The sequence below is a fragment of the Lagenorhynchus albirostris genome, chromosome 13 (assembly GCF_949774975.1).
Source record: "Lagenorhynchus albirostris chromosome 13, mLagAlb1.1, whole genome shotgun sequence".
In the NCBI taxonomy this organism is placed as follows: Eukaryota; Metazoa; Chordata; class Mammalia; order Artiodactyla; family Delphinidae; genus Lagenorhynchus; species Lagenorhynchus albirostris.
The window spans coordinates 80,938,735-80,962,026 of NC_083107.1; the positions used below are offsets into that span (position 1 = coordinate 80,938,735).

Consider the following 23,292-nt stretch of genomic DNA (forward strand, 5'->3'; position numbering starts at 1 on the left):
AAGACGGGCTGGCCATGTTTTAGGGACAGCAAAGGGCCCAGCTGAAGGACGCCTGTGATGTGCAAACTAGCTGATCCAGAGCCAGGCCTCCTGTCTGGCCTGTGCACCCCCAGGAGGCACTAGTCCTCTGCCTTAATCAGGCAACCAAGGGCCACCCCTATAGCTCAGAGGCCACTGAAATGATTTGCACTAGGCAGTCCTAAGCTGTTCACCTTGCCCTGCCTTTCCTGCAGAAATCCCAGCAAAGGCCGTGGCCTCAGCTCCGCCCCCCCCCCATCACTTGTCTTTTGCCTCCTGACCACCCTGGTGCTTCCTCACGTGGCCCTGCTGGCGAGCTGCCTCCCACTCTGAGAAGCCGCTAGTATAATAAGCTTGGTTTTCCTGAGCCTCTCCTGTGTTTTCTCTTGTGGCTGCCACCCGACTGACATCCCATTCAAGAACAGGGAACGGAGCCCACCCGTGTAAGAGCCACGTGTTAAACACCGATTACAGGCCAGGTCCTGGGAGGCGCCTCAGGTAGAGCGTTTAACGGAACACTCCCTGCTCCAGAGTCACTCCCATCAAGGTGGGACAAGCCCAGGGGGGCAGCCCTCTCCTCTCCTCTCTGTCTTCACCCCTCCTTCCCCCCACCCCGCGGCGAGTGCACACAGAGGGTCAGTATTTCACCAAAGGCATCAGAAGAGACGGGCTCTTTTATTCCAAATATTGAATGAACAGTTCACAGCATTAAGGGTTTCGTTTTTTTGTTTACTGAGTAGAAAATAACATGCTTGATATCACACAGTAGGAAATCAGCATCTTAATAACTTACCAAAAACTATTTAAAATTCACACGCCTGATTCTCAGGGAAGTCTGTCATTTGTCTCGTTTGTTACAATACATCCTAGCTTTGCATCCAGCACAATGCAATGAAGTATTACAGTGATTTTTGTCATCGTACCAGCATACACAAATACAGATCAAGCATCGTAAATAAAATATATTTAAAGTGGCGATCCAAACCTAAAATGGAAAAGGGACTCCTCTTTGAAGGTGTCATCATTTTCTCCAATGTACCAGGGACATATACTTTTCTTCATCACGTGTGATGAATGTTTGATGACTTGTCGCGATGGAGGGATTCGTTTCCATCAGGCAACTCTGAAATGCGTGGCCCAAACACAGCATCCTAGCACGTGGCTTTGGGGTCACTGAGTTACGGTTGTGTCAACACAGATAAACAAGCTCGCACATGCGTGAGCACGGCCCGGGCACAAATCCCGCTTTCCGAAGCCACGAGGCAGGTGTGAATGTCACTGCCTCTCCAGGGGTCACACACTGAACCTGACACAGACCCGAGTGCGACTTTCTGGAAGGCGTGCTCTGTTTCAGAGGGCAGTGGCGTGGAAGCTTAGGGTGCATCAAAATTGGGGGTTCCAAAGTTGCATGCTCTTGCGAGAGGACTACAGCTGGTCGCCTTCTACTTAGTTCACAGCAGTTAAAGTTCACCGCAAAATACCCTCGTGACAGAAAGAATGAAGGTAGCCTCTGAAGGTCACTAATGGCTAGCCCAGGTTAAGCCAGGACTATTTTAAATCATTTTTAATGCCTCCAAAAGGGCATCTGCACATGAGGCGTGTGCTGCTCCGCGAATCTGCGACCAGCTACGCACAGGTGTTTGCGTTTCTCTGGGTGGCCGCGCGAACCGCTCGGGAAAGGCGTCCGCTGCCAGCAGAGCCCACCGGCGACAGGGGAGGCAACGCCTCTGGGTTTTCTTTCACAGAAAGAGTAAAACTGCATTCAACTGTTTCACTGTGTACCTCCAGGACTCTAACCATGCGATTTAAATAGGAGAGCATCTCAATCACCGGAGTAAAACGCTCTTTAACAAAATAAGAGCTCGAAAAGCGAAATCTTGTACCAAAATAATTCTTTCACTTTTCAAATTATTCTCTTCTCCACAGGCCAATTTAACAAACAAGTAAAAGAATCATCTTCTACCGGCTTGACGAATGTCACTCAAATGACTACTTATCCACTTGCCCTTAAATCTGAGTGGGAAAAGCTAAGGGAAATAAAAAGTATGACTCATAAATTCCAAAAGAAGGTCAGTGCTGTGAGAATTACAGAATAAGGCTCTTTGGATGGTCTAACACGTATATCTTTTTAATGTATTACTGACAGTTATAATAGAAAGAACGTGGCTAAAATGCTTACAGCAGTAACCCAATCAGAGTAAGGTAATAAATAATACTATCTACAAAGAATATAATTTAACTTCTTCAAACTATTTTCTTAAAACCAACCAGTTTCTGTCGAGAGCTCCCAAAAGAAACTGACACCGTCACCACCTGGCGTAAGCTCTGCGCGAGCCCACGTTTTCAGCAGCGCGTTGCCAGACAGGTTGCTGGCAGAGTGTCGAACTGATTCGAAATACTGCCCTAATAATATTTCCTATAATCTGAACTTAAGGCATCGCAGAGGTACAGGAAGCTGGAAAAAGCACATTCGAAATAAAACATCTGCCACGGGTGCGTTAAGGCATAAATATTCCAGCCTTGTGCCACAAAAGTAGGGGAAAATATGCCAGTTACATAGGTTAGCTTTAACCAGAGGAATTAAAACCATCAGACGGGTCGGCAAACACCACAAGGGGACATCCGCAAGGTCAAGGCCCAGAACGGTGGGGTTTGGAGTCCCTTCCGAGACCTCAGATTCAGGTCACGGGACCCTGCACAGCCCTCCACGTGGCACAGATGTGTCCCCCACTCTCCCAGAAGTCGTGCACACCTGGTGCCCCTCCTTGGATCCCATCATCACAGGGACCCCGCTTCACAGCCCATCTTGCACACTAACCGCTCCCACCTGCAGCAGGCTGGGGAGGGCAGCGCTGCCACAGGCTCGAAGCCTCAACCGGGCATGGCCTCCCCACCAGGGACGCACCCGACGCCCTGTCTAGGACGTACACATCGCTTAGAAATGTCAACCCCGGCCAGGGGCACCGGGAGAGAAATGCTCCTCTGCTCTTAAGCAAATGACTGCAGGTTCCCAAACCTATCCTTTAATGGGGGCGCCTGATCTCCACAGGATGCCAGAAAGTGGCCCGGAACGTACTATGCTGATGCAGAATGAACGTCCTGGTTTTCAAAGGGTGGCGGTGGTTCTCTCCAAAAGGTGAAGTTACTGAATGTATCTGAACAGGGAAAGTCTGAAGAATGGCTCCTTTTCAGCAAGGGGAAAACGTGGTCGACCACCTCGCAGAGTCTCACATACCTGGGAGGAAGATGGACAACGTCACCGCCTGGGAGGGACACTCGGCCACGCGGGACACCGGCACGTATCCCCCGAGCGGTGCCCGGGAGTCAGGAGGGACCCAGGACCCCCAAGAATGGACCATGTGCTTAACACGAGGGAGGCTGTTCTAGAATAATCCCTCACTAATTAACGGGAAATCAGAGAGTCTGCCAAGGAGGGGAGTCGGAGATGGCCTCGTGGGCAAGGCGTGTGTGACCTGACTTCACTCAAAGGAGCAGAAGCAAGACAGCATGACAGACGTACAGCCGCCCGCCCTGGGGGCAGTGGAGACAAGAATCACAGAGAAGGCACATCTTCGGAGCGTCACCCAGAGGCTGCCTCACTGTGCAATGAAAGGGCACTGGGCCCCAGGGTTAGGAGACTCCAATCTGACCTTCAGCTCTGCCATTTATGGGCTGTGCCACCTCTGACAAGTGGCTTCATCCCTCTAAGCCACGATTCCCTCAGCCGTAAAGGGAGAAACTGTGCACAGTGCTCACGTGAGAATTAAATCAGATAACGTATGCCACGGGAAAATAACGTGAGCCGATGTTCCATAAATTTATTCAACAATAAACCATGAACACTACAAAATAATTCGCCCTGGCTAACTGTCAGCCTCAGGAAAAAAAGCCATAGTTGGCATGAGGGTCAAGAGACCTGGGTCAAGACCCCCGCCTTACTGCTGTGGAACCCTGGGCAGGTGTCTTGCCCTCTCTGGGCCTCAGGTCCTTATGAATATGGACTTGGACCTGATCAGTGTTTCTCAACGCTCCCTGCAAGACTCTCTCACTCTGTTTTCTGTGTATTCCCAAGAAGATGTTGCATATTAGTTTCTGTGGCCTAGAACTACCAAAAGAAAGTTGCTCTACTGAATATGCATTCTCAGACCTCCGGGCACCTCCAACCAGAAACTGTGACAAGCCCAGGCCTCCCTGCATATCCTCGGAGTCCTCCCTGACAGCCGCCGGTCCCTCTCCAGCTCTAATTTGCTAAGAACCAAAAAGGCTTTTGAAATCCAAACTCAAGGAGTTAGCATGTTCTGAGGCATAAAATAACTTTTAAATAAGGATGAGTGTGTGTGTGTGTATTTAATAAAGGACCTCCAAAGACTTATGAGAAACATTGTGCTTGCACAAAATGGGGAAAATCTCTCTTAATAAGCAAGGATCGTCTTTCCTAGGGATTAAAACAAAATTTTAAAATACCCTCTCGCTTGGAGACCTGTGTGTTTGAGTTTTGTGGCTCTGGAAGGGGGCCCCTCCCTGCAGGGGGCAGTTCACGGCTCATCATCAGCTCCGTCTGTGCCTCTCGGACCAACCCTCCACGCACGGGGCTCCTTCAGAGCAGGCAGAGCTCACACACTGCTGGCCATAAATGCCAAGAAGGAAAGCACTGAAGCCCCCCATCGGCGTGGGCCCCTGACTTCTCCGAGACAATGTCCCAGCTTCCAAGGGGCAAGCACCCACTTGGCTCTGAAATGGTGGTACCGAGTTTGGTACCACCAGAGAAAAGTGTGTGCTTAAACCGGGGAAGGAGAGTCTCTCTCCCACAGGGAGAATCACATCTCCCGGTCTAGGTAGAAGAAGACACCATTCCTTGGCGATAAATAAAGTTTCCTCCCCCAAGGCGTGGGCAAAGCGTGCATTTTTACCCCAGCGTCTCAGCGAACGGGATAACCTCAGAGGCCTCCTGGGCAGACCTTCGGAGATGCTGGCATCCCCCTTTCAACACCTCTTATGACAAGACATGCCACTGGGCTGCTGCCTGGGCAGAAACCTTTGCCACTTCAGGGCAGTGTGCCTTCAGCTGACAGTTCTTTCGACCCTAAATGGAAATCCACTCTCCCCTTGAGACCGAGGAAAGACTTTCACGTGGGGAACGACGGAGAAGAGGGAACTGAGACGTTATCAGGGCGGCCGCTCAGAACTCAGGAGAGGGAGAAACCGTAAGGAAAGGAGTGTGGAAGAAAGAGTCCCTGCTGTCGTTCTGCCCATCAGGCAGCACCTGCACGGCCTCCCCTTGTGAAGAACGGAGGCGGGTCCTGGCTCCCCCACTCCCCTCTCGCCCCACATACCCTGGGAACTGCTTACTCAGGTCCTGGCCTGGCTATGGGGGAGGGAGGCAGACCCCAGGGTGCCCTCTAGCCTGGAACTATCCTCTTTAAGCTGGATTAGACGCCCAACGGTTAAAAGGATCATCTTGAAAGTGAAAATCTGCCCTAGGGGAACCTAGATCTCTATCAAACAAAAAAACCAATCCCTGGGAAGCCGCTAGACCCGAACTCCCCCAGTCCAACTCCTCCACATAAGGAGGGCCCCAGCAGGCCCCCTGGGGTCGCTCAGGCCAGAGGCCGTTTTCCAGGTCTGCAGGGATCAGGCCAACAGGGGTGCGGCCTCTGAAACGGACAAGGCAGGACGACACCTGTCTGCCCGACATCACCCAGTGGGCAAAGCTGAGGAAACTCTCTCCACTCTAAGAAGTCAGGAACCCAAAGAGAGACATATCCCAGTCAAGGGAGATTCCCGGCCAGCCAGGAGGCCTCACTGCAAACAGTAACCCAGTTCAGCCCACGGCCTGGGGGAGAACGCGCTTCGGCCAAAACTACGAGAATTCTCACCGTCACATAGCCATGTTTCTGGTGAGAATGTTTTTACAGGTCAGTAATGTGAAGGGCTACATAGGTTCTTCATCTGTAAATATATCTTCTCATGATATTTTAATCTGGCTATATTTCTAATTCGCGTTCTAGGCTTTCAAAACGAATTCGGCAAATGTAAGCCAGTGGTTTTCAAATTCATGCCATAACACTCTGCAGCAGCATCTAACCACTCGTTTAAATTTTCGACCCGGTGGGGATCTGATTTAATAATGCAGGCTGTCCAAAAGTTAGGTTCTGGACAAAATCCGACACCTTAACATATGTTTCCCTTGTAGGAATTAAAGATTAAAATATAGGCACCGAAGGATTAAAAAGGTATACTGTTGACTGTGAAACACCACTCCAAGGTCAAGATGACGACAACAGGTAACGACACAGCGATGACAGCGAGGGGCCACAATACTCACGAGGAGACGTTGGTCTTCGCGTGCTCCTGCACCAGCTCTCCTTTGGGATTGACGGTGAATATCCTGTTCAGAGACACGCCCACTTGCTTGTACGAGTACACATCCTATATTTGGTAAAGTGTTAATGAGAAGAAAAGAGTTCATCGTAAATACAAATATTTCAGATTTGATACAAATACAGGCAGACCGCAGAGTTACTGCGGGTTCGGACCAGACACCACGACAAGGCCAATCACACAACCGTTTTGGTGTGCCGGTGTATATAGGAGTCATGTTTACACTACACTGCACTCTACTAAGCGTGCGACAGCTGTATGTCTAGAAAAAGTGCATACAAAAAACACTGCAGGGCTTCCCTGGGGGCGCAGTGGTTGGGGGTCCGCCTGCCGATGCAGGGGACACGGGTTCGTGCCCTGGTCCGGGAAGATCCCACATGCCATGGAGCGGCTGGGCCCGTGAGCCATGGCCGCTGAGCCTGCGCGTCCGGAGCCTGTGCTCCGCAACGGGAGAGGCCACGACGGTGAGAGGCCCGTGTACCGCAAAAAAAAAAAAAAAAAAAAAAAAAGAAAAGTTTAAAAAAACACTTTATTGCTGAAAATGCTAACCCTTATCTGAGTCTTCAGCGAGTCCTAGCAGTCACATCAAAGATCACTGATCCCAGATCACCGTAATGTATAAAATCATGAAAAAGCTTGAAATATCGCAAGAATTACCAAAACGTGACACAGAGACAGGAAGTGAGCAAATGCTGTTGGAAGAATGGTGCTGACAGACTTGCTCGATGCCACAAACTTTCAATTTGTAAAAAAAGAAAAAAAAAAATGCAATATTTGCAGAGTGTTACAAATCGAAGCGCAATAAAACGAGGTCTGCCTGCGTTATAAAACGTTCATTAAACTCGCATAATACCTCCAAGCAGTGTAGAGAAAGAATGTCTCTGGATGTGAAACTAGTAAGTAAGTTGTCCTCTCTGGGCCTCAGTTCACCCCTCTATTCAAGAACTGAGTTAAAAAGTAAACCACCTACTACATCCCCTGCAATTCTAACATTCCTTAAGGTTACTCCATGACCCATTTTCTTGGGCATGAGTTTCAAAAGCAGGAGAATTTTCTGACTGGGAAGTAAGTACCCAACTACCTTCTCCAGAATGCTGACCCTTCTAGCAAATTTGGGAAGTGTGCACAAAATCTCAAAGTACTACTTTTACTATAGGAAATAACACTCTTAAAACTTGAGACACTGAATTCACCTTTGTGCTCTGCGGTCCCATTCCGGTAGAAAGGATCTAATCCTACTTAATGTTCTTGTTTTACTAATTTAGCAAGCAATTTGGAATTTAAAGTTTCTAGTTTCAAACTGAAACCCACAAGCCCACCTTCAAAGAAAACTAGAGGCCACGAAATAATGACGATCTCCTTGCCTTTAGATGTAGGCAAGCGGCTCCTTAGCAGTTATTTCTAGTAGTAGGAGAATCTGGCTCCACATGGGAGTCTAGGCCAGCCTTTCAGATGACGGCTATCTGAACAGACAGTAATTTCAAGAACTCGTATATACCCGACTACTACTTACAGCTGGTCGGTTTCCAAAAGCAGCATAAAAGGGTTCTGTATTTGGAGAAAACAAGTTTTTGATGTCTGTCAAACACTGGACTTTAAACTTCTCTGGCTTCTTTTCGATCACTTCTCTGTTAAAACAAATAAATAGCGGGTCAGCACGAGAGCGTCAGCTTCATTAGCATCTAACTACTTTTAACCGTCAAAGGTGCTGGGATACGAAGAGCGCTTTCTTCTGTATCTTCAGAAGTTAAATATGCGCAAGTCGGTTAAGCCATCCCAGAGAAGCGCTGGACAGAAAGTGAATCCGTACTTTCAAGTCTTCCCACAAGGAAAACACCGCAGACAAGTGATTTCGACAGAGACTTCCACCAGTCATCCAAGGAACAAAGAATTCCAGGGCACAGAGGAAGAGAAAACCTCTCCTGACTCACTTCACGAGGCCAGCATGACCTCAAAAACTAAATCGAAAGAGGTAGTAAAGTATGGGGAAAGTGTGGGCCAATCTCACTCGGGAACGCCAGTGCAAAAATTCTAAATGAGTTAAAAACTTTATTGCAATATATTAGCGAAGACCTAAATAAATGAAGAAATATACCATACAATTGAACTGGAATATTCAATATTATAATGAGATATTAATTCTCCATTGGTCTACAGATTCACTGTCATTTCAATTAAACTCTCACCAGGTTGTTGTCTGCACGTTTTTATGGACTGTGACTCAAATCGCTATAGAGACGAACGAAGGCCAGAAACGGAGGCACACATTTCCGGGCCTTTCATTTATGACCACGACGACAAGTCAAAGCAGAGGAGAAGGGCACTCATTTCAGCAAATGGTGCTGAGACAACTGAATATCCATACAGGTATAAAGAAAAAGAAAATGGACCCCTAGTGCACTCTATATACAAAAATCAATTCCTGGTGAATTACAGACCTCAACGTGAAAGGCGACACCTTTAGGTACAATACAGGAGACTTTCCTCAGGCCCACAGTCAGGGAAGGCTTTGTCAACACACAGAAAGAACAAAACTCCAGGGGAAATGATCTGTTCAACTAAAGGCAACTCAGATTTATGTCCATCAAAAGCCATAAACTGGAGAAAGATATTTGTAGCGCTCGTAACAAAGGCTACGTGTGCACAGTCTCTAACACTGTTACAAATCAAAAGGAAAATAAGGGACAGACGTGAACAGGCACATCACAGAAGGTGAAGCCCACATGGCCAATAAACGCGTGGAAAGAGACATTTCTTACCCACCAGAGTAGCAAAAATGTAAACGGCTGACAACATGTAGGTAAGAAAGTAAAGCCAATGGAAGGAACACTTCGCACTGTTCGCTTCTGGTGTACAAACTGGTTCAACTACTCTGGACAACAGTTTGCAATGGCCAAAGAAGACCACACGTGTGCATGCTCTGTGGCCTAGCAATCCTGCTCCTGGGGGTGTACCCTGGAGCACACTGCACAGGTGCCCCCAGAGGACACACACAGGCAGCACTGCGCCCGAGAGCAGAAAACCACAAGTGGCTCAAGCAGCCACCAACAGCAGAAAAGATAAGCGGGCTGTGGTGGAGTCTAACAACGGGACCCACACAGAAGCAAAGACGAGCCAGTTACAGCGACTCAACGATCCTGGGAACGTCACGTTGAGCAGTAGAAGTGAGCTCCGGAAGAACATATGACTCATTTACATAAAGTTCACAAATGTGCACAATTCAGCATACTGGTTAGGATCACACATACACGTGCTAACTATTTAGAGGAGCAGGGAATGACTAACGCACAATCCAGGGATAGCAGCCACTATTACGGCTCAGAGGGTGGAGTGAGAGCACATCCTCTCGCTTTATCTCGGTCGTGGGCAGGCTGGTGTTCACTGTCTGATTATTGGATGATCTCAAGGGTCCCTTTCAGCTTGCGTATATTACAGAGATACTGCATATCTATCTATCTATCGACAGATGCCTTGCATGTATTTTTTGAACTATTCTTCGGCGCCTCAACAAAACGTAATTTAGATGATGCCAATGCTGATGAGCCCCAAACTGAGTGTCAGGAGGCCCAGGGGCTGGTCCTGGCTCTGCATGGACTTCTATGGACTCCAGAACCCTCCTTAGCACTAAAAGGGCCTTACAGTCTCCATCTCAGGACTCTTATACAGAGACACATGAGTGAATATATGATTGTAAGTCTCAAACTTCAATCCACTGCTTTGAGAGCAGCTCAGGACACTGCCCTGGGCCCCCAGCTCCAGGGAGGCCGCTGCTTTCCTGCCCCCCACTAGGAGGCCAGGCTTAGTTTGGCTGGGCTGTCCTGAATGCAGGCATGAAGGGAAGGGGAGAGGGTCATCAGAAATGGGCTGGTGTTCAACACCCATTTATGATAAAAACTCTCCAGAAAGTAGGCATATAGGGAGCTTACCTCAACATATATGACAAACCCACAGCCAACAGCGTTCTCAATGGTGAAAAACTGAAACCATTTCCTCTAAGATCAGGAACAAGACAAGGATGCCCACTCTCACCACGGTTATTCAACAAAGTTTTGAAAGTTTTAGCTACAGCAATCAGAGAATAAAAAGAAATAAAAGGAATTCAAATCGGAAAAGAAGAAGTAAAGCTGTCACTGTTTGCAGATGACATGATACTATACATAGAGAATTCTAAAGATGCTACCAGGAAACTACTAGAGCTAATCAATGAATTTGGTAAAGTATCAGGATACAAAATTAACGCACAGAAATCTCTTGCATTCCTAGACACTAATGATGAAAAATCTGAAAGGGAAATTAAGGAAACACTCCCATTTACCACTGAAACAAAAAGAATAAAATACCTAGGAATAAACCTACCCAAGGAGACAGAAGACCTGTATGCAGGAAACTAGAAGACAGTGATGAAAGAAATTAAAGATGATACAAACAGATGGAGAGATAAACCATGTTCTTGGATTGGAAGAGTCAACCTTGACAAAATGACTATACTACCCAAAGCAATCTACAGATGCAATGCAATCCCTATCAAACCACCAATGGCATTTTTACAGAACTGGAACAAAAAATTTCACAATGTGTATGGAAACACAAAAGACCCCAAAGAGCCAAAGCAATCTTGAGAAAGAAAAACGGAGCGGGAGGAATTAGGCTCCCGGAATTCAGACTATACTACAAAGCTACAGTAATCAAGACAGTATGGTACTGGCACAAAAAACAGAAATATAGATCAATGGAACAGGATGGAAAGCCCAGAGATAGACCCACACACATACGGTCACCTTATCTTTGATAAAGGAGGCAAGACTATACAATGGAGAAAAGACAGCCTCTTCAATAAGTGGCTCTGGGAAAACTGGACAGCTACATGTAAAAGAATGAAATGAGAACACTCCCTAACACCATACACAAAAATAAGCTCAAAATGGATTAAAGACCTAAATGTAAGGCCAGACACTATCAAACTTTTAGAGGAAAACATAGGCAGAAAGAACACTCTATGACATAAATCACAGCAAGATCCTTTTTGACCCACCTCCTAGAGGAGAAATGGAAATAAAAACAAAAACAAACAAATGGGACCTAATGAAATTTAAAAGCTTTTGCACAGCAAAGGAAACCATAAACAAGACAAAAAGACAACCCTCAGAATGGGAGAATATATTTGCAAACAAAGCAACTGACAAAGGATTAATCTCCAAAGTATACAAGCGGCTCATGCAGCTCAATATCATAAAAACAAACAACCCAATCCAGAAATGCGCAGAAGACCTACACAGACATTTCTCCAAAGAAGATATACAGATTGCCAACCAACACATGAAAGGATGCTCAACATCACTAATCATTAGAGAAATGCAAATCCAAACTACAATGAGGTATTACCTCACACCGGTCAGGATGGTCATCATCAAAAAATCTACAAACAATAAATGCTGGAGGGGGTGTGGAGAAAAGGGAACCCTCTTGCATTGTTGGTGGGAATGCAAATTGATACAGTCACTGTGGAGAACAGTATGGAGGTTCCTTAAAGAACTAAAAATAGAACTACCATACGACCCAGCAATCCTACTACTGGGCGTATACCCTGAGAAAACCATAATTCAAGAAGAGTCATGTACCACAATGTTCACTGCAGCGCTATTTACAATAGCCAGGACATGGAAGTAACCTAAGTGTCCATCGACAGATGATGTGTGCTAACACATATGTATGGAATAAAAAAAAAAAAGCTTCTGATGAACCTAAGGTCAGGACAGGAATAAAGACGCAAACGTAGAGAATGGACTCAAGGACACGGGGACGGGGAAGGGTAAGCTGCGACTAAGTAAGAGCATAGCACAGACATATGTACACTACCAAATGTAAAATAGACAGCTAGTGGGAAGCAGCTGCATCACAAGAGGAGATCAGCTCAGTGCTCTGTGACCACCTAGAGGGGTGGGATAGGGAGGGTGGGAGGGAGGGAGACGCAAGAAGGAGGGGATATGGGGATGTATGTATACGTATAGCTGATTCACTTTGTTATACAGCAGAAACTAACACACCATTGTAAAGCAATTATACTCCCATAAAGATGTTAAAAATAAATAAATATTTTTAAAAATAACCAATGAAAGAAAAGAACTGGGCTGGTGGTCTATAAAAATAAAGTGTGACCAGGACTCCTCATTACGGGAGGTCTCAGGCCAGGCAGGTGGTGATGGTGGCTGGTAGAGGGGCCACTGGACCCAGCCAAGGTCCCTGATTCGACGGAAAGCACATAGATAGATTCTCAGAGTCACTAAGACTCAGGCCAGCGACGCAGGGAGAGGGGCAGCTCCCCACGAAGGAGGGCAGCACGTGCTAAGGCTCAGAGCAGAGACCGTCTCTCTGGACAACGGAGACAGCTCAGCACGACTGCATCCCAGAACCCGGAGAGAATGAGATGGGCCAGAAGGACAAGTTGGGTGGTGAAGAGCCTGTGATGCCGAGCTCGTGGCCTCGGGCTTTCTCCCGAGGGCCGTGACGAGCCAGCGAAGGATGCTGATGGGTGACGAGGCCAGACCCGCACTTGAGGCTGAATCTCCGGGGCCCAGCACGGAGCGGGGGTGTCGGCTGGGAGGACGAGTAAAGCAGCTATTCTGGCAAAACCTCCGGTGAGCGGGAGAGGGGTCCCGAGCCGGCCCAGCGGTGCGGGGCGGGGGGCGGGCAGGCTGAGCCCTCACCTGTGCAAGGCGGAGAAGAGGCTACTGGGGCTGAGGAGCAGCGGCCCCTGGGGCAGCACCGTGCCCCGCTCGTTGACCCAGTGCAGGTAGCCCCGCGTCATGTCCGCCATCCCGATGGCCCGTGCGGAGCAGTAGAGGAACTTGTACCCATTTCTGAAAAAGAGATGAAACGTTCCCGCTTAACGGCATCACACGATGGAGCCTCTCGCGCACAAACCCTCATCTGTACCTGTTTCCGGAGGAAGGGCGCGGCTCTAATTCCCAAGCAAAAGGCGCATTCTATAAAATCTTAATGGCGCAAGAAGCCTGAACACCTTTCCCTGCCGTTTGCTAAAGGACCCTCACGGCCTCACTCGGTTTAATCCTCAAGGGAACCTTGTTCGGTAGGTGTCTTCCTCTCGCTTTACAGTTAGGGAAACTGAGGCCGGAGGCATCAAACTGTCCAACTTAGCTGCACCCGGACCGTCCATACATCTTCATCTGGCTGCTCAGCTGTATCCTTTATAACACCCTGATAACACAGACCGGTGAATGCGTTTCCCCAAGTCCTATGAGCCGTCATCAAACCTGGGGAGGGCGTGTGGGAACCCTCACTTTGTAGCCAAGTCAGGCAGAAGTGTGGGTAAGCTGAGGACCTACCACTCACGACTGGTGTCTGAATTTGGGGAGGCCTTGCGGGAATGAGCCCTTAACCCGTGGGGTCTGCACTAACTAGGTAGTTAGTGTCAGAATTAAACTAATGGACACCCAGTTGGTGTCTGAAGAGAACTTGGGAATTGTGAAACGTGTGAAACCCCCACACATCTGGTGTCGGAAGTGTCGCGAGTGAAGAAACAGATCACAGGAGGGTTCTTCTGTTAAACACAACTTTATTACTTTAGGAGAACTACATGTCCCTGTTTTTGAACCGCTGACAACTTAGGAGTCCGAAATGAGATGTTGTGCTACAAATATAAAATATAGGCCAGATTACAAGGCCTTACTATAAAGACAGAATATGAGATACCACCCATTCAGTTTTGATATTGAGTACATGATTAAATGGTAGTATTTTAATATACTGGATTAAATACATGAAAAAAAAAGTTTAACCCCCATCTGTACACGGATATCTCTCAGCTTTACATTCGTAGCCCAGACCCCTCTCTTCAGCTCCAGAGCAACAGACTCAGCGGCACACCCCACATTACCCATCAGACACCCACGAGTAGTACCTCAAACGCTTCCAGGCACCCCTGGAAGCCCAGGGGTGGGGCCCACATCTCAGGGGCCCCCCCCTGGGTTTCTATCCCCACTGCAACCCATCGGCAAGCCCGCTCAGTCCCACCCGTAACACCATGAACCCCGTGCCGCCCCTCAGTCCCCCTGCCCCCGCCAGCGGGACCCCTGACCTCTATTCCTGCAACAGCATCAATCATCTCCCTGCCCCCCGCCGACCCTCCACAGAGAAAGAAAACTTAATACTCAGCTCTCCAAAGCCTTGCCAGTTCTCTCAGATATAATCCAAATTCCTCGCCGGGACCCGCAAGGCCACCGAGACCTGGTCCCTGCCTTTCTCTCCAGCCCCATCTGCTCCCTGGCACCGGGCTGGACACCAGGTGTCCTCACCGATCCTCGCACTCACCACACCCCTTCCTGCACCTGCCGTTCCTGCTGCCTGCACACTGTTCCCCTAGACCTCCGGGCTCGCCTGCCCCCTCACCTCGTCGAGACCTGCTCAGACAGTACCTCCTCGGCGGGCCCTCCCTCGTCCGCCTAGCTAATAAAACACACCCTCCCTCACCCTCACCCCAGGCACTAAGCCCTCGCTCTGCTTTTCTCCTCATGTACCACCGGTCACTAATATTACACGACAGCCCCTTGTTTGACTGTGTCTCATTAATTCATGAGCTCCCTGAGGGTGGGGACCTTGTCTCATTCCTTGCTGTTAACTCCAGCGCCAAAAACAGTGCTTGGCAAGTAGCAGACACTCTGTACATCTTTGCTGATGGGTAAATACAAACTACCCGCTTCCTATCCGACTTACTGCTCCACCATGAATACTTAGTGCTGGCCAAAGGACTTGTCTTGAGATTTGCCTAATAATATGTTCTTTAAAACCAAGAAACAGGAACGTGCTGGGACGAAGAGAATCTAGAAATATCAGGTTGTTTGGAATACAGGGATGTATCTGAAAATCAAGCAAGCACTTTAATGAAACATCTTTGTATCTGAGCTGTCTAATTAATGCAATCTTTTTTTAAAAAATCACTATTTCTGTATATAGCTCTTCACATCAAAGTCCTAAAAGCTGCCACCTGCAGGGGTCTGAGACGCTAATTTTATTTAAGGCCTGGTTTGCAAATATGCTTCACGGCTTGACCCTGCCACTGGCTGTCCTCACCACACAAGTGTTCTGCTTCAAAGGCCGTTACTAAACGTAGCTGGAAAAGCAGCTCGAGGACGTCCTAACGGGAGAAATGCCTGTTGGTGGCAGCAGGGATCACCTCTCCAGAGCCTTCATCCCGGTGAAAGCTGTGTGAAACGCCAGGTGTTCCCATCAGTCACTCAGGTGGCAGAGAGTCACCAGAAAGATTACTCTCAACGGTACCCCTCGTGGATAAGACCCTCGCTCAGAAGGGCAGCCAGTAGCAGGATACAGCAGGCATACCCACCGGACACTCCAGGGCCAGGCTGGGCTGGGCGTGCTCAGGGCCCAGCACAGCCCTTCCCTGCAGTAGCGTGTACTGCGGGACGAACTATAACGGAAACAGGACACGGGACGGAACAAGGCGGCCACGAGGGACCCCAGGGCAGGAAGGACAGCCCTGCCTGAAGAGGCACCAGTGAACAGAGGTGCAACACACACACGTGGGTCACACTTACCCTCCGACATCTCAGCAACTAGAACAGGGCTCTGGGGAAACGCCAGAGACTAAAAGAAGGCATCATTCCATGGTCAGGCTTGGTACAAATGATTTTCTCCTTTTGTCCCAATCTCTACATCCCTCTTAGAGGTCTGGAGAGATACTGAAATAGACTGGGAAGATTCCCTTTGGGTAACCTTCTACCTCTTCTACTTAATTTTCCAAGATAAGCTTCTATATTGGAGTTTCTCGATTACTAGTTGCCAATGACACGCCCCAGTCATGACAATCAAAGATGTCTCCAGACATTGCCACGCCCCATGGGGGGCAAAATCCCCACTGAGCGACAGTGATGTAGAGGAAAGGGAACTCGGTAGCCCTGTCTGCAGCCCTAGAGGAAGGGTACTCGCCTGCCACCTTAAGAAAGGAAAGCTCAGGGCCAAACTCAGGCTCGTTCTCAGCCCCGCCTCCACGGGCTCTGCTGTCTGGTGCCAGCCAACTTCCAAGTCACATAGGCCGCTGACCCCCTGCACCGCGGGCCCCCTGCACTGCAGGCCCCCTGCACCGCCGACCCCCTGCACCGCGGGCCCCCTGCACCGCCGGCCCCCTGCACCGCCGGCCCCCTGCACCGGGACCTCCTTTCTGTGAGCGCTCCTCACCCCCACGAACCTGCCCATCTCTCAGCCCCTCTTCCCACTGCTACCTCCACCTGTGATGAGCCTTCCTCTCTTCCAAAACTCTGCTCACCCAGTAAGGCTCAGCTCAGGTGCCACCTTCTCGCTGAAGCCTTCTTTGATTCCTCGCCCTTCCAATCAGAATTCATTTCTCCTTCACTGACGTCTGTAAAATCTGCCTCTCTCACTACACCCCGCCCCAGTGCCTCGTTACGGGGCGCGCTGTAGGGGTCCTTCTTGGGGGTCACAGGGTGCCCGACGGGAGGGGCTGGCAGCACCCCCCAGCGCACCCAGAACAGCGCCCGGTGCACAGCGGGTTTGGGGTCGGGCTCAGCGCATCCTCAGGGCTCTCACGGAGCGCACGCGGGCTCGGGACTGACTGGAACCACCCGACCTAGCGGCGCAGTGCTGCCAGCCTAGCAGGGAGCGACCGAAGGGATGGTGGGATCCAACTCCGCCCTTCGGGGATGAGGAAGCCAAAGCCGCGAGCAGGGGACGGGTCGGAAGGTCTGTGGTGGGCCGACGGCTACGGCCCCTAGAGCCCAGGTCCCCGACTCCCTCCCATTCGCCACACCACACTCTCCCTTCCTGGCAGACAGCGATGATGCGATAACTTAGGAAGACCTGAGGTGAGGGGAAGAAAGAAGCGCTGTGGGCAGGAGAAGAAGAAAGATGCTAATGAGTCTGCTAACGATCGGTTCCCGTCTTCAGCATCTCGGCTTCAGACAATACGTTCCGCAGGCCACAGATGAACTAACTTATCCATGGAAACCCAGGAAGCGTTCCTCTCACTAAGTCATGGAGCCGCTGATTTCCGGTTACGTGAATATAAAAATATTTGTCCAGGAAGGCAGGAAATTAGAGCAGTTTTTGTCCATACTTAGCCCCCCGCAAATCCCCACTGGCTCAATGATCTACATATTTTAGGAAACGGTCCTGCTTTACTTTCCTTCTACTTATTGGACACGTATATTTGAATACGCGGGAGTTTCACATCTCTTCTATTTGTATCTGCTATAGCTCCTTTTAATCAATGACCAAGTCCGCTTTTTAAAATCAGTAACCAAGCGAGCTTTAGATCCTCCCTACGAACAAGGTGCTAATCAACCTGGCAGGTAATCTCTCACGGGCTGACTTATTCAAACGAGTAATTACATTTGGCGAAAAATAAATACAATGGTCCTCATTTTCTGTTGTTTCCAGGCAAGTGGTCATCTGCAAGACTGGTTTCTCCGTTAGAAAAATACTGCAGGGCATAAAATTTGAGGGGTACCCAAATGCAAGGAAAGAAGCAGCAGGGAAGAGCGATCAGTCCAAAACTCAATTAAACGGCCCCTTCCTCCTGGTACTCTTTCATGCGAAACATTTCTCTAAATACGTCTCTGGGTGATCACAAACATGACACCCGCAGAAACGGCCACACAGCCCTTGCCAGTTCTCAGTCCGTCCCTGCCCTTCTCCCAGCTGGGGCTGCCGAAGACTTGGAGGAGGTAGCACGTGAGACGCTGGCTGGACGGGCATTCGCTCTAACCAGCTACGAAAGCCGACACCACGTCCAGCCTGGGCTGGAACTCTGGGATGGTACCAAGGCCACCAAGCCAGGTCGAGCCCTTGGGTATCAGGAAGCCTAGAGGAGGAGGACGTAGGGCTGCCCGGGGCACCGATTCTGGCCTGGAGGGGCTTGGTGGGGACCACGGGGTCTGAGCCGGGCATTACAGGCTGAAAAACTGGGGGAGGCAAAAATCAGAGGTAAAGGCAGGCCAAGCAGAAGCCACCGTGTGAGCAAAGGTGGGAAGATGGGAAAACGACGGATACGGGGTGGGGAACAGTCAGACCGGATTCGAGCAGGAAGGTCTGCGGAGAAGCAGCAGCAGATCAGGAACTAGCGGAAGCTGACCCGAAACCGCAGGGTTTGAGAGCCACGCTAAGGAGGCTGTCCGTGCTCCTGTACAGAGCCCCTGAAGGCGACGGCCGAGCTGGGGGACGGCCAGGACATCACTGGTCTAACCGTCCGGGTGCCACTGAGGACACACGTCAAACTCAGTGAACAAGTTAAGTGTCAAGCTGCTTCCTCTCGACCAAAATGAAAACACAACAAGCGCTCTGTGATTCTCGGGTCCTCACCCACAGACCGGACTCATTCTAAATCAATCAACCGAACCAGAACAACCACCAGGCATTCTTTGGTAAGCTACGCAACTTTATTTTTCAAGAAAATACCTTTTCTAGGAAAACCCAAGAGAGACACAAATCAAAACCAAAAAGAAAAAAAAAAAACCGGCAAAACACAGTGCCTTTTTTTTTTAACCTTACAGTAAGAACAGGAATAGCTTTATGTTCCAAAACCCAAAATGAATGAGGCTGTGAACTACTCTGTATCCTGACCCACAGGGGTTTCTTTCGACTAAAAATAGAGACAGTTTTCAGTGTGAGGCCAGTCAAGGCAGCTCATCAGTGCATTAATCCTTTGAGGCAGAGAGTCAGCCGTGCGGAGGTGGCGGGGAAGGCCCTGAACACACCGCCTACAGGAGGGAGGCCGGGAGAACCTCTCGGGGGGCAGCTCGGGAATATCGACCAAACCTTTCCGTGTGCTCAGCCTTCCGCCGGCAATTCTGCTTCAGAGAATCCACCTTACAGCGGCCCTTGTGTAAGCGTCGTACCTTCTCTGCTTATCTGTCCGCTCGTTGTACGTAATAAGGACTTTCTGTAAATGCTTATTGCGTCACTATTGGAAAGAGTGAAAAACTGGAAACGCCCTATCGTGTTCACCAACAGGACTAGTTAAATGCAGGATGGTTTATCCACAGCATGGAATTTTGTACTGCAGTTAAGAAGAACGAGGTAAACCTCACACATAATGAAACAGAAGGATCTTTCATTAAATAATGTGCACGTGGGGCGGGGGAGCATGTAAATGAATTTTCAGTATACACGGAACCAAACCGGTCACGGTGGTTCCGCTGGTAGAGAACGTATAATACTCGTAGCCGATAACTTACAGCTTATCGGTAAGGCGGGAGAAAGATGTGACCTTTGTACTTTTATATTTCCCTCGTTTTTCTTATTTATTTTTTTCGAAGAAGCATGTATTACTTTTAACATTTCTTAAGGAAGACATCCAGAAAAGGAAAGTCAAATCAATGAGCTGGGCATCTAAGAAGTGAGAAGCTTTGAATCCACCAGGAGGAAAGGTCGTCCCAGGCACCTCGTGCCCCACCAACCCGAAGCGTGAGGTCCAGCAGGCCAGAGACCATGTCTGCACCTCCCGGCTGTAACTACCTGGAGGACAGAGAGGTGTCACTTACGTGGGAGACTCTAGTCCACAGAGAGATGGAGACAGTGGGACCAAGCACCTGCTGGTGGTGGTGCAGGGATGGGGACTCCAAGGGCTCTGAACCCTGGAGACGAAGCAGAGCAGAAGTACTGCACTTGGAGCTATAGGTCGACCAGGGTTTCAGTGAGTTCTGCCTCTTAGCAGCTACAGGAATTTGGACAAATTGTTTTAACCCTCTAAACCTAGAAATGATATTATTTGCTTCTCGGAACTACTGTAAGAATTAAGTGAAGTGACAGATGTACCCGACACACGAGAGCAACTCAAATCTTCCCTCCCACACTGACGTCCGAGGTACGGCCCCTCGGCAGAGCGCTCCCCGGACCAGGTGGGCAAGGTGTGCACTGCTGGCTGGCCCACAAAACCTGCTTAGAATCTGGACCTTTTCAGCCTAAAATAACTCCCTTGGTCTACATCAGAGACTACCATGTCCTCACCCGACTATCTGTGCCATTCCTCAGTATGAACTGAACCTCAAGCCCTCCCCTAAGGCTGCCACAGCCTTCCTCCTCTGTCAGTTTGCAATTCCCCGGCCACTTCCTCTCTTGCCTTTTGGTACTGAATTCAGATCTGGAGTTGGCGGGAGTCACCACGCACTCACCCTCCCTGGCCAAGGGGCACCCGTCTGTAAGTCAGCCCGTTGGCAAAGGTTCCGTGTGCGGATTTGCTGCAAGCACTTCGCTGGGTACTTACTGGCTCACTTTATGGTACAACTTGGCGATGCCCTGGTGGGTCCAATCCTTCCCAAGGGTGGGCAAAATGTGGCCAAGAGTATCTGATCTAAATAAAAACAGAGACAGGAAAAATAAAGTTAAAAGGGTATCGCAAAAGGGGGGAAAAAAAAGTCATTCTGACTCATCGCACCAAATGCCTCATTAAAAAATGCAAATGGGATGCACGACTTGCTCTCTGAACGGAAACTCCGAAACTGAGCAACAAAGCCAGGGAGCCACCGCCCCAGAGGGAAGCGACCCCCAATCCCCCACTGCAGCTGTTTAAATCAAGGAGCTATGGCTCCGCGGGCGGCACCGACCGCCCCAGAAACTGAGCTGCATGAGCCGCACGGCGCCCCGGAAAGAGGAACTGACACGCCGGCTCCAGGCCCCGGGGTCCCACGGCCCCGCGTCGGCGGGACCCACCTAGTGATGGTTCCGTCGATGTCAGAGATGATAACCTTATCGTCCCAGTTCCACAAGTAGATGGTGCCTTCGCAGCGGCACGTGCCCTGGTACTGTGTGGTGACGCTGAAGACCACGTCGTTGGGTCCGTTCTTCAACTTCAGGCTTTTCTGAAAGATATGCACTCTGTGTCTGCTGGAGGACAAGGCTCAGAGAGAGGGATATTCAGTTTCTGTTCCACGAGAAACCGGATCCGGATTTTATTTTTTTCAAAGCACCACCCTAGGCCACCGTACAGTTCTTCTCCTGTCTTGCTCTCGAGGAGGACTGGTCTTTCCAGGACTTGGGCAACCTGAACCCCAGGCCCCCTCGCAGGCCCCAGCATAGCGCAGCTCACCCTCACCCACGCCCCCTGGGGTTTGTAAGTGACGGGCTCTGAGGGTCGCCGCAGGAAATCACAACTTCAGACTGGGATGCGTTTACTAGGTCACGGCTGAGTACGAAGGGCCATGGCCGGGGAGACGAATCTAAGTCAAGGGTGAAAATACGTTCCCCGAACCAGCCACGAGTGCTAGTTAATACACAGACACAAACTGGAAGAAAGCAGTCGTCTCAGTTATCAGGTACATCTCATATCCAGAAGCCCAGAAGCTAGACCCCAGGAAATCACACCGGATTCCGAAGGCAGAATCCCCTCTCAGTGGTTCTGAATCTCGGCACCGGGGCCCTCGAGTGCAAGCCAGCTGGGGGCAGGAGTCCAGGTCACCCCCAGTGGCGCAGGGTGTCAGGCCTGACCGTTCTCTTTTCCCATCAGACACCATCACAACTAAGCCTGGCCCCCACGAACTCCTAGGAGAGCAGCAGAGCGCAGATACCTGCTCGCTGTCTGCTCCTGGGAAACAGGGTCCAGGGATTAAAACTGGTGGCACGGCCACAGAGCAGAGGACGCTGTGACCAGGATGGCCCCCTGCTACCGGAAGCTCTCTGAATCCCATCACAAGTCCTCCTTTTCCCCCAATTCAGGAGATGCGGTTGACTTAACAAACATCTCTGGAAAAGTGGAAACAGCCCTGCGAGATCCGGGCTCTGAGGCATTCACAGCTCAGGATAAATTCACGCCTTCGGGCCGCCCTCCGCCAACACGTGCGGACAGGAGCCTCCCGGGCAGCGGCAGGGCCGGCACAGGGGCAGGGATGCTTTGGAGCCAGCCTGGACAGGAGCTGACGTGGGGCGCGAACCGGAGGCACCAACAGGGGGATGTGAGGTCGCGGGGGGCGGCGGGCAGTGGATAGAGAAGGTGCCAGAGCTGAAGCCGGAGCCGCAGCGCGGGAGGGACGCCGGATCACTGACCCCACCGAGTCCAGGGGGCCGTGGCTGGGCCAGCGCCGCAGCGTGGCGGCGGGGGGGCAGGACACTCACCAGCTGCTCTGACGTGAGGCGCAGGGTCTTCTTGTAGCCAACGCTGGACAGCAGCGGGGGGCGGCTCGTGCTGGGCAGCCTGGCGGACGCGCGCTCCTCCTCACTGGAGGAGGACTCATGCTTTATTCTGGAACACACAGTGATGTAACTGCCAATTAGGAAGTACATCTGGGTAGCCATTAAAAACGCATCAGGCCAGGCTTCCCTGGTGGCGCAGGGGTTGAGAGTCCGCCTGCCGATGCAGGGGACGCGGGTTCGTGCCCTGGTCCGGGAAGATCCCACGTGCCGCGGAGCGGCGGGGCCCGTGAGCCATGGCCGCGGAGCCTGCGCTCCGCAACGGGAGAGGCCACGACGGTGAGAGGCCCGCGTACCGCAAAAAAAAAAAAAAAAAAAAAAAAAAAGCATTAGGCCAGACTCGATGACGGAGCCCATCGGGTGTCTCCCAGTGCCGTCTCTAGGTGGTCACTGACCAGATGCCATCACTAACGCCATCCGTGCGGCTCCTGCATTATTCATCCGGGACTGCCTCTCCTCATTCACCGTCATCATCACTCTACTTCAAACCAGGAGGCTCCCATCCTGATCAGCGGGCTCAAGCTCCCTCCTGGCCTGGGAGGATGCTCAGATTCCCTCTCTTGCCGTGTCCCAGGCTGCTGGCCAAGCACAGGAGCCCAAATTTCCTGCACGTCCAAGCTGACCAAGTTCCCGGTACACACCGCTCCAAATGCGCAATCCCAGGTAACGAGGCCACTCTAGGCCTCACGGACAGGTGCCAGGGGAGCCAACAAAGGCCCCCCG

General features: G+C 50.4%; 1 protein-coding gene across 5 annotated transcripts in view; it reads right to left on the reverse strand.

The window, feature by feature from the left end:
- The window catches only part of LPIN1 (lipin 1), a 128,441-nt gene that overhangs the window by 5,046 nt on the left and 100,103 nt on the right, over positions 1-23,292 (reverse strand). For 2 of the 5 annotated variants that reach the window (XM_060169953.1, XM_060169952.1), the window contains 7 exons: positions 22,495-22,621; positions 21,097-21,245; positions 20,651-20,737; positions 13,104-13,256; positions 7,913-8,027; positions 6,344-6,447; positions 673-3,253 (listed from right to left, as the gene is read on the reverse strand). In XM_060169953.1, coding sequence (XP_060025936.1) covers positions 3,094-3,253; positions 6,344-6,447; positions 7,913-8,027; positions 13,104-13,256; positions 20,651-20,737; positions 21,097-21,245; positions 22,495-22,621 — 895 coding nt within the window. In that variant the 3' untranslated portion in view covers positions 673-3,093. Of the gene's footprint in view, positions 1-672; positions 3,254-6,343; positions 6,448-7,912; positions 8,028-13,103; positions 13,257-18,920; positions 19,903-20,650; positions 20,738-21,096; positions 21,246-22,494; positions 22,622-23,292 lie in introns of those variants that run through there. The other 3 variants (XM_060169954.1, XM_060169955.1, XM_060169956.1) reach the window with 3 other exon arrangements.